The 14,124-nt window shown below is 38.5% G+C and overlaps 2 protein-coding genes across 2 annotated transcripts; both read left to right on the plus strand.

The window, feature by feature from the left end:
* Window positions 1-24: 24 nt before the first annotated feature.
* On the plus strand, window positions 25-4,357 carry LOC145895816 (uncharacterized). Its single transcript, XM_082984599.1, has 7 exons — window positions 25-179; window positions 2,536-2,605; window positions 2,660-2,696; window positions 2,922-2,993; window positions 3,127-3,234; window positions 3,311-3,450; window positions 4,097-4,357. The coding sequence occupies exons 1-7, from the start codon at window positions 25-27 to the stop codon at window positions 4,355-4,357; spliced, it is 843 nt and encodes a 280-aa protein (XP_082840725.1).
* Window positions 4,358-11,123: 6,766 nt separating this feature from the next.
* Window positions 11,124-13,715, plus strand: LOC145895817 (uncharacterized). The gene is made up of 6 exons (XM_082984600.1): window positions 11,124-11,340; window positions 11,679-11,915; window positions 12,167-12,298; window positions 12,556-12,673; window positions 12,860-12,909; window positions 12,996-13,715. The coding sequence occupies exons 1-6, from the start codon at window positions 11,124-11,126 to the stop codon at window positions 13,163-13,165; spliced, it is 924 nt and encodes a 307-aa protein (XP_082840726.1). The 3' UTR covers window positions 13,166-13,715.
* Window positions 13,716-14,124: the final 409 nt, after the last annotated feature.

Consider the following 14,124-nt stretch of genomic DNA (forward strand, 5'->3'; position numbering starts at 1 on the left):
AAGTGAAAGAATCCGAACACTGACATGAAGATAAGGACTGCCAACTTGTATCCATCCAGTCAGTTGCTGCAGACTAGTGAAAACGTGAAAACACAAATAGATCTGGCAAGATTTTATGAAATTAGTGAAAACAGCGAGTCAGAAAAGAAAAAAAAGGATGAAAGCACTACAACTGCGAGGTAATCTAAACATGGGTCGAAAAAATTCCTGTCAGCTGTTATAAAACACAGAACAGGTGTTATCACCATTTTTTCGGTTATTTCCCGAAGTTATATAAAACACTGCACTGAAACAACTATTTTACACGTGGTATAAAACCAAGCCTTTCAACCGTAACATTTATTTTGTGGTACAACTTATCTTTATAAATGTCCAAAGGCTTGGCAGTCGGTTGTTCAACAAAGGTCACGTGTGGCGACACAGGGAGTATTTATGTTTTGTGGTGAACTGTTGTAGGAGCGCAACTCTGTCAGTGTTCCCTCTGTCTTTTCCAGCATTCAAAGCGGTCCGGTGCTGGCCATTCCATCGCACGAAAAACTTTTTTTTAATAGCTAAAGTACTGGGAGCCCCATAGAAGACAAGTGGCCACAAAAAACTTGTAGTTCCAACCTGTTAAGTTGTGCCGAAGTGGAATGGGTTTTCTTCTGACTTGCTTTTTTACTAGTTTCAGAAGTTGCCAGATATATTTTTCGGTTCACTTTTTACAAGTCTGCAGCCGGTGACAGGGTGGATACAAGTGTGCAGTCCTTATCTTCATGTCAGTGTTTGTATTTTTTTTTTTTTTCTTGTTTCAAAAAGGGTTTTCAGTGATACTGACGATGCCGAAAACGTAGTCAAAATAAATATATATCATTAACAACATAACGATAAAGAAAAAAAGAAACCGGCCCATATTTTTTTATTTTATTTTTTATTTATTTGAAGGACGTTTCGGCAAAAACTTTTGAGCAAACTTCTTTGCGATTCCATACATTCGGGTGTTATTCGTTATGTCGACTGTTAATATAATAATGATAACTCTACTATGTCTATAGTTCAGAAATTAACTTATAGTTTATTAAATATATTACGTGTAAAACTTTTTCAGTTGGCAGATTTTCCTAACTCAAACTCTTCCCACATCATTCGTATTTTAAGCCACGACAGAAAAATGAACCGGTAATTGAGAACACGCACCGATGAAAAAAAAAACGATTTTCCAATATAGATGTTTTGTTTGTAATCGAAAACCTTACATATATGTTTCTCATTGTACATAAAACCTCAGCTTTTTTGTTTTTACGCGTATTATGACAGCGAAAGAAAAAAATCTATGCTAGCAATAAAGGCTAAACCACAGCTATAAGCAAAGATCACCCTGTTCAAAAGATTGTTTAAAGCGGAGATAAATTCAAAAACTCAACTTTGTTGTTTTCTGAAAGAATATTTAGGCGATTTTTTTATTTCCATTACTTGACTGTAAAGTCTAAATGTGAGTTGGTTTTCCGAATTGGTTTTAATTCTGACTTCACGGATGTTTTAAAATATAAAAACGATTTACACTCGGTCGGTATGACGTCATCGTAGAACGTAACAAAACAACAGCACTGCATTCGCGTCAACAAAGTAGTCTTTTACGCATTGCAGATCGTCTGCAAAGGCGTAAAATACGCTGATCGACTCTTTGTTGGTAAACTTTGGATATTATACCGGAGAGGACATCAGTCGAAACCACCAAGCAGAACAGATTGATTCCTTTGGTGTTTATGACATTTTCCTCAGTTTTAAACTATTTCCGGTTTACACAATAGTTAAATGAACAACTGCGAATTTGAGCAATTGAAAAAAGTGTTGACGTTTTAACGCCCATGCATATACGATTCGTGTTATCTACGAAGCATGTGGCGCACGAAGACATATAACGTGGTACAAAAACGTTAAAGGTTCTTGCTGTTTATTAAAGATCCGTCTACTATGTGTTAACAACATGTTGCACGCAAACAAGTATACATAAATATAGCTAAAGAGTTGAATTAGCTAGCATTTGTCCTAGCAAGGGTATGGAGAAAAGCATGCGTTTACAAAGCTACAGAAACAAAAGGACTGAGTTGGCAAAGGGATCGTTCCTTTTTGGATCGTTTCTGCTTCTGATTGTGGCGATTTGTGCTGCGAGCTTTCTTCATCAAGCTTTCGTCCATTTAAATCGGTAAGATCAATTATCGAAAGAATTATGCGTAAGGAAAAACCGGTAAGGATTTCTGCAATGTTTTTGTCGTCGCTAATTAAACCCCATTTGTTTCTCTGTTTTTTGAGTTTGCGGAAATCTTGCAGATTAACATGAGATAGACTTATGAAAGAATAACTTTAAGTGTTACAAATGTTAATAAATACGGCAATGCGCCATTTTTCCCTAAATATCTCATTCACGACATGGAGATTGAAAGTTATCGGCCATTCAGAATCCAATACTTACTTTTAATAAAGGCCCAAGTTAACAGTTTCAAGAAAATTTGAACTGTGCTTCTGAAAAATTCAATGAACATTTTTTGGACACAGTTTAGAGAACCGATTTTCCTTGAGCAAATTTCATGAAGGAAAGGAACATTCTATACATAGAAGATCTGCGGTAAGTTTTGTTTGTGACGTTTAATGATGGTTAGATTAATACTATTGTGTCCAGGAGGAAGATCTGCCAGTTTCAACTTTATCTGTCACAGGTAAACTTATTTTAAAATGGTATTTTTTTTATAGTTGATGGTGATATTTATCAATTATTTCAGTGCATGGGGGCCATAACGAATACGTTTAAAAAAATGCAAATTACATTTTATCAAAAAAAAATATTGGCCTATATTACAATGCGTATATTCTTTCATTCATTAAAACAGATCATATTCACTGGTGACTGTTTCATACAATTCGGTCTTCAATTTAAATTACAGCTGCCACAACATATGTTCGTTGGGGAAGGCGAGATTGTCCTCAGAAAGAAGAAACAAGTCTTGTTTATCGGGGTAGGAAACAGAACAGAGATGGAACGTAATGAATTGCAAAAATCTAAAAGACAAAAGTAAAAAAATAACCTTTTTTGTGGAAATGTTGGTTACGCATATATGCTATACCATGTATATAAAATATTTATTGTAGGTTATGCGGGAGGGGCTGCTTATAGTCACACAGGCGGCGCTTCAAACTTTCTCTGCTTGCACGAAAACGTTTCCTACACAGAAGGACGTTATATAACCGGACAACAAGGTTAGTTTAACAAGGCTGGACAACGAATATATCAGTACTAGTATATTTTTTGTATTATTTTATATACATTATTAAGGCCCGTCTTATATATATGGTGTTGAGTACCGGGATGGTCCAAACAGATATCCACTATTTGATTTATCTTTAATCGAGGAGGGTGCATTGCTGTACCAGGGCGTTCCCTGTGCAGTTTGCTTGGTCAAAAGTCAAACACAAGTAAGTAATATATAATCTATAGCTCTACAAGTTAATTGTTTTGCGAGAATAGAATGAAAACAGAAACCATAATTTTGGAGAGCTGCAGACAGGGTGAGTACACGCACCACTGTCAACAGCAGCACTGATGAGACCTTACAGGTCGAAACAGTGCGTGTACACACCCTGATTACAGCTCTCCAATATTATGGCTTTTTTGCACATATTTTGCATTGGTGGTTTTGCCTTAGCACTATGGGTTGCCAATCAGATCCGTTTGGCCATGCTAGTGTAAAAGTGTGTTTGGCCATGGCCATTCGTCTCTGTTGTTTGGTACTCAGTATAAGGTACCCAATGGATCGACGTTCACCGAAAGGTACCACTAAGTGGAAATTAGTGTGCCCGTTAGTGTAAAAGCTAGCACAATGCCACTGTCAACAGCTGCACTGTTGAGATCTTTTAGATCGAAACAGTGCGTGCACACACCCTGTCTGCAGCTCTGCGAAAACAGAAACGTTACGATGTAATACGAGTGCATTGGCCAATAGTATCAAAGTATTTTGCTTGCGCGTTAAACCCCACCATGGAATTTAGATTATCAGCAAACCAGATAATGTATACCGAAAAACATTTACAACCCCTCAGAAAATGTGCCGTACAACTTTAGCTGATGATTCCAAGTCGAGAAACATGCCCCAATGGATGGAATGTGGAATACACAGGCTATATCCTCACCAATGCACACAATGCGAAGCAAACTAATCAGTTTATTTGCGTCGATGGCCAACCACAAGCTGTTCCATCAACTCAAGGTGATCAAGGTGGTGCAGGTTTGTACGTGGTGGAAGCCAACTGTCCCCATAACCTGCCTTGTGAGCCTTATGTTAACGGATGGGAAGTTCGTTGTGTTGTGTGCTCGCTTAAATAAAAGATACTGACTGTTTATTCTTGTGATGACACTCTGTCATTGCGTTTTTCAGAGATGCAATTTGTGAAAATCTGCTTAGTTTGTTTACTCTACAATTAATACGTACGAAAATGTTACAACTTCTTTGTTTCTGTTTGTATATAGAACATCGTATTAAATCTATTTTATTCATTTGATCCTCTGGCATAATTCAACGTAAATTTTATTTACCTTTTCGCCTGCTATTCGGCAAGGATTTCTCATGGATGTCATAGGTAACGGTGCAGCACACAACCAAGCGTTTAGAACCGCAAAAGCACAAAACAAAGGGCTACTAACACTGCTTGTAAAATCACGTGATTTAGTTGAAAAAACGCGGGAAACAAAAGTTGCAAGAAATTGTTGTAAAGCACTGGGAAACATTTCTTATCATTTGCACAGTGATTGTTCTTGTGAATATGGAGGAGCTTACTTTGCTTGTTTCAATGAGGCCCGTTATCGAAATTTCAACAAGGGTTTGCTTCATGACTTAAATTTAAACAATATGGTCGCATTTGAAGGTTTTGCAACATCTCTACCGCTGTTAGTTATTTTGTTCACAAAAAAATAGGCTAACACTTAATTATATATGGTGTTAACAGGAGAAGTGAAATCACACAATTTGATCAAATCGCCTGGTTACACCAGGGATATAGCATTTACCAATGTCGTTTTCGCGTTTTCTTCAGTGTCTGTCTGTTGTTTCGCAAAAAACTGTTGATTATTTTCCGCTGAGACCGATTATTGTAGATTTCATTTTGCTGACAACACATGCTACGCAAATAACAATGACTGCAAGTAACGGCAAATATTGAGGTTTAAGAGACCTTGTGAACTCTTTTTTTAACCTAAATCACGACTTTTGATAATTCAATACTTCAGATGATGCCTTACGTATACTCCTCTTTAAATTACATTGAGTTAAATTACGTTGTTTCATTTGAAAACCCAACAGAGAGAAGAATTTTGTCAGGTAGAGCCGGGTTTCGACACAAATCAAATACACAATTTCATTTCCTTGCTGTTCAGTTTGTTGCTCCATTTTTGTTTAACTTCGATAAACAAATACCAATCGCATCATATTGCGACACCGCCAGTGTTTGTTTGTTGGCGTCAAAGCACGACGATATTGTTCCAATATGTGCGACTTCATTGACTTGAAACAGTACTCTTCACCAATATTTTGCGTGCGACGTACTTGAATATATTCATCGGTGGGACACGCTAACTTACAAATATAGCATTATTTACCGTCATTTTTAACCGAAGAAGGTTGATTATAATTCTAAGAATAAAAAGACTGGCCAATACTGTTCATGTGGACAATCCTACATTGGACAGACATTCAGAAACTTGTACACGCGCATCGCTAAACACAAACGATCGCCAAAGCCGAAGTGTGCAAACACCTACTTGACCACCCGACTCACAAGGTTAAGTTTAGTGAGCCACAAATCCTTGCGTTGGCGAGAGACATGTATCGTCTCCTGCTGATGGAGTCGCTGTCCATACAACAGCAACAACCACAACTTAATGTGGACGGGACTTCTGCACCACTATTTCTATTCAATGTTCAATGTTTTTTTGCGTTTCATGTCGTTTATTGTGTACTTTTGCGTTTTGCCAACCGCGTCATTTAAACTGATGATGACATAAGTTCTTGGCGAAATGTTTTTCAAACATGACAATGTTAACAACAGAATGGGTCAGTCCTTTCATTCTCGTTTCATTAACGTTGATTAAACGTCACATTTGCCTCCATTTTTTCTGAAAAAATTCGTTTTCAGTTTGAAAGTCCACAAGACGCACCAGGACGACGCACAGGTCGAGAGCCACTCACTGACTTGGATACTTGGGTTTGAACGAAACACGAAACACGCAATACAAATATTTAGTAAAGATTCGTGGACTTTTTGTACCAGTAGGGAAAGTCCCTACAGGTAACCACGAGTATAGTTATATATGGAGAACCACAATGGACTTCAATCACTGTTTCATGAACAAACGTCTGAACTGCTGTTATTTTGAATAATTTGTATGAAAACTACATTTATTGAAAATGTCTTGCCAGATCGACGAAGCTTTGAAGGAGTTGTCCTGCATAATTTCAGATGAAGAATTTCCAAACACAAATGAACTGTGGGACACGAGGGGATTTGGTGGCAGATTAAAGGAAAAGGTTTGCAAAAGAATTGGGGAACTTAAAAAACAAGGAAAAAGGTCCTGTAGTTTCCAAGACCTTACCTGCAAATCTTACGAGGTGTCTATTGTTAATTCGAACCAGTTGGTCCGACAAATTGTTGCCGCATTTGGTGATGAATCCACATTCAAACCCGGATTGTGCGTTGCCTTGCTTCTAAATGGAGAAATAGATGCAGTGATATTCATGTTTGACGAAACGCAGTTGGAAACATACACTTGTCCAAAGCAGAATGACAAGCACAGAGCGTATTGGCACAAACTCTTTTGTGACACGAAGTGTGCTCATTGGCGCGAGAAAGGTCGTACTGAATATGAGGAAAACGATCTGCTCAATATTCGACAAAACTTTGCGACGGAGTTCCGTCAAAACTGGACTAAACCATTTGCTGACATTGGCGTGTTGTATCGTCATATCTTGTACGGATTGGCCAATGAAATAGCAAAGCCTTTGGTGCGTTTGCATCGAAACCATCCGCGTTTGAAGCACATACCCATCGCAGCATGTATCGTCTTTGCCATTGAGGCAGGAGAAAGTCAATATTTAGAGAAGATATTTGGTCTTCATTTCTCCTGTGCTGACTTCAATAACAGAATTGACAAATACGAGCGACGCTACAACGTGGCGAAAGAACTCGTCCAGCGGTTAGTATCGTTATAATATAATTTGTGCATCATCCAGTGCTCAAGTTAATACAAAAGGCGTGAGAATTTAAACACAAAATCACGTGCCGTAAAATCGACGTTAATTGGCAACTGTTTTAATATTTTCAGGACACTAGCTTCCAACATGGATGGAAACATACAGATGACGGATATTGCCCAAAAAGTCAGGCAATTGAAGAGCTTTTTTTCTGTCACTGCTCAATAGACAGATGCCATGCATTTATTTCCAGTTTTATGTGGGATTTCCTATGTGCATCGCTGGGTGTATTTTATTTTGAGCCTAAACACAAGAAATAGCCAACAATCAATTTCAAGCATTACTCAGGTCTGTATTAGTCATGTGGTGGCGCAATCTCTGCTTTTAACAGAAAACACAAAGGGTGTGTTTCTAACGCTACGTTGACAACAAAAACGCGACACCTTGTATTTAATCGACGCGACAAAATTAGAAACACGTCATCGCATCTGATTGTGTTTCTATTTTTGTCGCGTCGGTTAAATACAAGGTTTGTCTGACACGCCCGACTGCTGCTACACCTCAGGATAGGTATTTCATGTTACGTAGATCAAACGACGTAAATCAAAGATTTCTTTACCTCGACCGTTATCTATCATTTTTCAATTTGTTTTACTTTTAGTTATCGAGATGGTCAATTATAGATAATGGTATGAGTATTATACCGCTTTTTTCAACCATATAACTTACTCAGATTCAATAAACGTTCCGTTCATTGTGCACCAGAACTTTGACCGTTAGGCTTTCCAGAACTTTGACCGTTACCCTAACTTACGTTAAGACTGCATATCAGTATTTCTATTAAAACAGTTTTACTCGTAGGGAGTACCCGTCTTGTACTTCTTTGCCATAAAGAAAGTCGTTACGTAACAAAGCAACCGGTGATGCAGTAAGGTCAAATATTTATTGAAAGCGCCCATAGGGCATTTTGCCCCTCGTCGGACATTATTTTAGCCATAAAGGCTGCGAATAATGTATGTTGGTTTTGTTAAAAAAATAGTTACAAAATCCTCATCCTATATTTGCTATTCAATGTTGGCCCCAACTCTTTTCTATGCACGGGCGAAATAAATTGTCACAGGAAAGTTGCTTTGCCACCCCCCTGGGACTGTTTGTGCTATCCTTTCGGAAATAAGATCCTCCTGGAGGCTCCTCAGAACCTTGCTGTTCTTTATCCAATGCAGCAGCAATCAATTTTTTCCCCTTTGAATAGTACTAGTGGACCTTCATGGGTCATAAAGCCACAGGAATTGTTTTGGGCATAAAAACATATCAAGTTGTATGGAAACAAATACCCTATGTTTACAAAGCTATATTTAGTTTTCCGTGAACAGCAGTAGTTTTTTTCTGCTCTTCTCCGAAACACAAGCTCTAACTTTGTTTGTTTGTTAAGAAAATGGTCAAAGGTTGCCAAAGTAAATGACGCCCAGACATGACAATCTTTTTACTTCTTTTTCTTTTGTTCTGCAGACCTCACAGACCGAAGCGCAGACCGACGTTCTTCAGACCTCTGCGTAAAACAAACACAAAACTGTTTTCATCACGAGAAAATGCCACGGGGGCCACAGAAATCAGCCTGTTCTGCTTGGTGGTCCCAAAAGGAAAATCTTTACTTGTCTATTTTCCAAAATTACTCACAAAAGAGTGGCACAAGTCGATCTTCGTCAGTGCAATCTTTGATTGCATAGCATACAGAAATGGTAACTTCGTATAAATGACATCGTCACATACGAGTACGAGTACTTAGTAATTTATGGCTCTTCTGGCAAAAAGAAAAACTTGTTTGGACGACGTTTCTGTCGTTATTCAACTGACCTTCATCAGGACAAGTGAAGTAAAGCGCCAACACGGCGATAAACAGAAACGCCTGAAAACAGGCAAAATGGCGAAAGAAGCACGAAAAAGCTAAAAAAAAACGGGGAGGGGAGCACAAAGAATTGAAAATGCGCGCCAACAAGGAACGATACCGGGGTCTACAGCACAGTGCCCTGAGGTGCGCATGACCATCCGGTTCAATCATGGGGCGTACACAGACCGTTTATCAAATTACGATAAACGTGTGGAAAAAGGTTTCCCTCTTATCAATCAGCGCAGATTCATGTGCATTTATATGCACAGACTCAATGAACATTCTCTTGTACCTGTCCTTTTCCCTGTCCCGAATTATTGTATCTTCAAAATTAACTACATCTCCTGTTTCTGCCACATGTTGCGACAGTGCCGTTCCTGCAACTTTCTTGGGCTTGACGTCATCCCATTAATGTTCCTTTAATCGTGTTCGTAAGGCGCGACCCGTTTCTCCAATATGCACCTTCTAACATTCTCCACAGAGGATGCGGTATATCACACCTCTAGCATCTAGCGCACCTCCAGCGCGATCTTTGGGATGAGAGACCAAGGAGCGTAATGTAACTGAAGGACGCTCGTATACACCAGGATGGAAAAATCCTCCAGCAGTCTCTTTAAGGTCTCTGAAAGTCCTGGAAAATATAACATAACAACCACACGCACGGAGGGACCTTTGTTGCATTTAGGTAGGGATGCAGGATTTCGACGCAGAAAGGAGCTTGGATAACCACTTGACACTGAATAATTTCAACTGCAAATACTATGTTGTTTCACCAATAATTGCATGTGATCTCTAAAAACGCATTTTTTGCACAAAAATCCTCACCACAAATAAATTGCACTTAACATTACTCAACTCTAGACCACCTTCACCACACAAGATTACGCGCACAAAATTATAACACGGAAGCAAGTAGGTAAAACAATGACGTAGATACGTCACGTCACAATAGCTATATTGGTGCACAAAGAATATAGAAATATCACATGGTTGCATAGGTGCAGAAGAAAACGCCTACGCAGGTCTTTATGACGCGACACTAACCAAGTGACGCATTCTACCACGACTGTTGATTCACAACTTGGTTTATTTGGTGAAAACAATCATCAGCAAATAACAGAAGGTCACCTGAACGCCTCCTGATGTAGTTTTTAAAATAGAGAGTTATCTCATTGTCCAATAACTATAATCATCTGATAGGATTTAAATTCGACATGTGGTTATTTAGTTCCCTGAACCATTAAGCGCGGCATGTCACAACACGTGGACACTTAAGACAGGTGAAAGAACTGAAAATAAAGGAAAAATATTGAGCTGCAGACAGTGGTGTGCATTGATTCGACATATATGGTCTCATTCACTAATAGGATTGATGAGAACTGATAAGCCGAAATACTCTACATTATTGTCTGCGGCACAATGATAGTATTATGACTCTATGCCTTCATTAATAATAAAAACAAAGATCATGCAATTTTGTGTTCAGGAAAACCGTTGAAGTTTCACCTTCACCAATGGAAGATTATGAAGGTTGTTCTAGGACTGCGAGAGCAAGTCGATCTGATGACAATGGGTTACTATAGTGATTAGCAGCGAACCATGTTCGAGCAAAGGCAAGAAAGCTAGAAAACAGCAGTAGGATTTCTGTGCAGGCGAGCCTGGATATAGAACTCCTACGTGTAATGAACACAGAGCCACATCCGTGCAACGGTGTCTTGTGTTACTGAATTAGTTGACTGTGTGGGTTAGTAGTATGTTGAGAGTTGGTTGTATGTTATATGCAGAGAAAGGAATGACATATTTTGCGTTTGATAATTTACCGTTGGATTAAAAAATGTTATTTAAACTTGGCTTCCTGTTAAATTTTAAGGATTGTGCTGTTGCATAATACTGATTTTTAACCGCATTTCTTTGTAAACAATCCATGAATAAGAATTTGGTTGATTTCAACTTCCATTTGCATAACCTTAATTCAATTTTGTGCGAAGCAAAATATTTTTTGTATCCTACCAGAGATCATGAAGTTTAGAGTTGTGGTTTGTTTACTTTTTCTTCCCTGTTGCTTTGCACAAACTTGGTACAAGTTGGATGCTCACAAGGAATATTTAATTGGGCCCCAAGTTAACTCATACACAGAAGCTGAAACAGCATGCAATGAAAAGGAAGGGGGTCTCGCCGATGTAAAAACAACAATTATATTTGACTATCTCGTAGAAAAGATTAGAACAGCAACAGGTGAGTAAAGTTTGTCACCCAAGTCCGGATGACTCTTGGTAAATTAGTATGTCACAAATAACAGAACATCAACAATCAGTTCCAGTGCTCATACAATTTTATCGCATACTGTTTTGTAGTTGAAGTTTTTCCGCTTCAAAAAACACGAGTACATATTAAGGGCGGTGAGGTTGGGTATATATAACTATTTGTGATATTTTGGTAAATTTAGATTGAGATGCAGCGAGTCAGAATAAAATTTAAAAATATGTATGTCCAGTGTAGCTTCGGTATCTTTTAGGCAGCACCGGGAATACAAAACTTGTCACATCATGGTAACACTGTTTCTTCCTTGCAAGCTCCACTATACTCGTTCTACATCGGAGCAACACGAGCTGCAGGAACACACATCTATAAGTGGACGGATGAATCAAATATTGATAAGGAGGGACAGTGGGGAACAGGGGAACCGATCGCAACAGGAGCAAAGTATTGTGTGATAATGGGTTCATTAACTTCACCTGATTCAACATACAAGTGGAGAAGTACGGAATGCAATGTTACTTCGAAATATATTTGTCAACGTATCATAAAAGGTATGCGGAGTGTTGAGCATTAAATCGTAAATTATTTTGAGTCTTTGCAAACAATGGCGGTTCGTAAATAAGAAGCAGATTTGCGGTAAAGTATAATTGTGTATGCGAGTAGTTTTTGCTTTTTAACAGTCAAACCAATGTCTTTCCGAACACGTAATCGCACATATGTATAAGCAGACAACATTAAAGGAACCTTACACTGTTCTGTGTCCGTAAAACATCAACTTGTTTCTGCTTTCATTCCCCCCTAGCTCCCACCCTACCCACGACCTCCACAACCACCACTAAACCCAAGACCTCGTCAACAAAATCAACCACAACTTCGAAGACATCAACTGCGGAAACCACAAGCAACACCACGGATTATATTTCAACAACGGAAAGTTAGTGAAAATTTACACATCAGATAACAGTAACATTGTGTTAGTGTACACTGCCGATGTAAAAAGGTCTTAAGATAATGCATTCCTGTTTTCGGCATAAGGTTTGTTAGCAACAAAAATATGACATTAGGAGCATGTTTATGATGAAAAAACAATTGGAAGTCGTTTGTTGAAAAAGAAGTCGGATCAATAACCTAAACTTGCTTTTAATAATTGGATAACTTTTCATCCCACTTACACAACCAATACATGGTAAGATGCAGGTTCGAATCTACGACCCAACAATTCAACCGTGGTCGGAGTCACAGTTGGAGTTTCCATTCCAGTTCTAATATTACTTGCAGCAATAACTTTTGTGATGTGGAGGAAGAAGAGGTGAACGGATATAATTTAATACAAATATCGATTCAGTTAAAATTTGTGTAACTGTCCGTATAAAACGGCACCAACCTAAGAAATCTACACAACTTATTGGACACTTCTCTCGTCGGGATATTTACGATATTTTATTGCAACAATCAGACATTTAAGAGAAAATAAGCAAAGTTTTGATGTAAACAGATCTGACAAACCGAGGAATTTCAATAAAGTGAGAACCGGAAATGATGCTGGTGAGAATATGATTTCTGTCTTTATTTATGTTTGGGGAATAACCGCAACAGTGTTCAGACATTCACGTATTTCATTTCTCGAGCAGAAGAAGCCAACGGCGACCCTGATGAACCGACTTACGCGACCGCTAAACCACGAAAGAATAAAAACGAACCCGACTCTCTGGCGCAACCACGCGACGAAGTTTACAGTCGCATGGGAGAGGAACGATGTGAGGATGATGATTATGATACTCTGCACTGCTCTGGACGATAGAAACGTGCTATTGCCTATTTAAGAAACAAAACGTCGTTGCCGATTAAATACCGCTTTTGGTCATAATTAACGAGAAGGCTTGGTCTGACAGTGATGTCGCCAGGATATGCATGCTGACAGAATTTTCTACTTAATGTGATTTAAAAATTTCAATTCTGGTCCAATCTATCCACGCACCTCTGCGGAAATATGAAACGTTTATTGTGGATAAAGAATCGATCTTGTTTAGCCGCGGAACGACCCCAACTCTGCAATGTATCAGCGGGCCGTGTTATTCTTCCCGCTGACAATCTTATTCTCTGTACTGTTTTTTTTTTGTTTTGTTAAACATTGTGTAATTTTATTTAGATTATCTTAACTAAATTATAACCGCACTCGACGAGTCGTTACTACAATTTGTAAAAAGGTTGCGGCCGAATGATATTGCAGGGCAAACCGTAGGTTGCCGACCCTCGTTGTGAGTTTTGTTGTTGGTAAAATGATTTGTTTGTTTCGTGAAAAGATGTTCCCGACATGGTTTGTTTATCTCCTTGTTTCCTCTTTAGTGCTTCTGGTTGTGTTATGTAAGTTACTTGTTTATCCACGTTCCTCTATGTCGCTTTGAAACATCATGAAATACAAATTATCATAAAAGGGTGTGGGTGTGTGGTATTGTTATCTTGAGGTCTTGTGATTACGAGATCGGGTGGAAATCAATTGATAAGATAACAACTACCCGGATAGACTTGATCTAACATGTATATCTACATAGTCGATATTGCATTGGGAAAAGTTTGCCAAGGAAAACTGCTTTCCGAATTAATTATAGCAGGGTCATCATCATCATATGACATCATGTTTGAATAAAGATACAAGGAACCTGTTTGAGAACAAGGATAAAGAATAACAATAACAGAAAGTTAACAAGATGACACATGATATAGAGGCTGGTGGTGGGAAAAATATTTCGATACGACGCA

This window comes from Ascidia mentula, chromosome 3 (genome assembly GCF_947561715.1).
Source record: "Ascidia mentula chromosome 3, kaAscMent1.1, whole genome shotgun sequence".
In the NCBI taxonomy this organism is placed as follows: Eukaryota; Metazoa; Chordata; class Ascidiacea; order Phlebobranchia; family Ascidiidae; genus Ascidia; species Ascidia mentula.

Bases quoted from the DNA above. Each gene is read 5' to 3' on its own strand.
- LOC145895816 (XM_082984599.1), top strand. From the start codon at position 25: ATGAAGATAAGGACTGCCAACTTGTATCCATCCAGTCAGTTGCTGCAG. The intron at 2,606-2,659 runs GTAAGTTTTGTT...TATTGTGTCCAG, and splicing joins CTATACATAGAAGATCTGCG to GAGGAAGATCTGCCAGTTTC. The intron at 2,697-2,921 runs GTAAACTTATTT...TTTAAATTACAG, and splicing joins TTCAACTTTATCTGTCACAG to CTGCCACAACATATGTTCGT.
- LOC145895817 (XM_082984600.1), top strand. From the start codon at position 11,124: ATGAAGTTTAGAGTTGTGGTTTGTTTACTTTTTCTTCCCTGTTGCTTT. The intron at 12,299-12,555 runs GTTAGTGAAAAT...ATACATGGTAAG, and splicing joins TTATATTTCAACAACGGAAA to ATGCAGGTTCGAATCTACGA. The intron at 12,910-12,995 runs GTGAGAATATGA...TTTCTCGAGCAG, and splicing joins GAGAACCGGAAATGATGCTG to AAGAAGCCAACGGCGACCCT.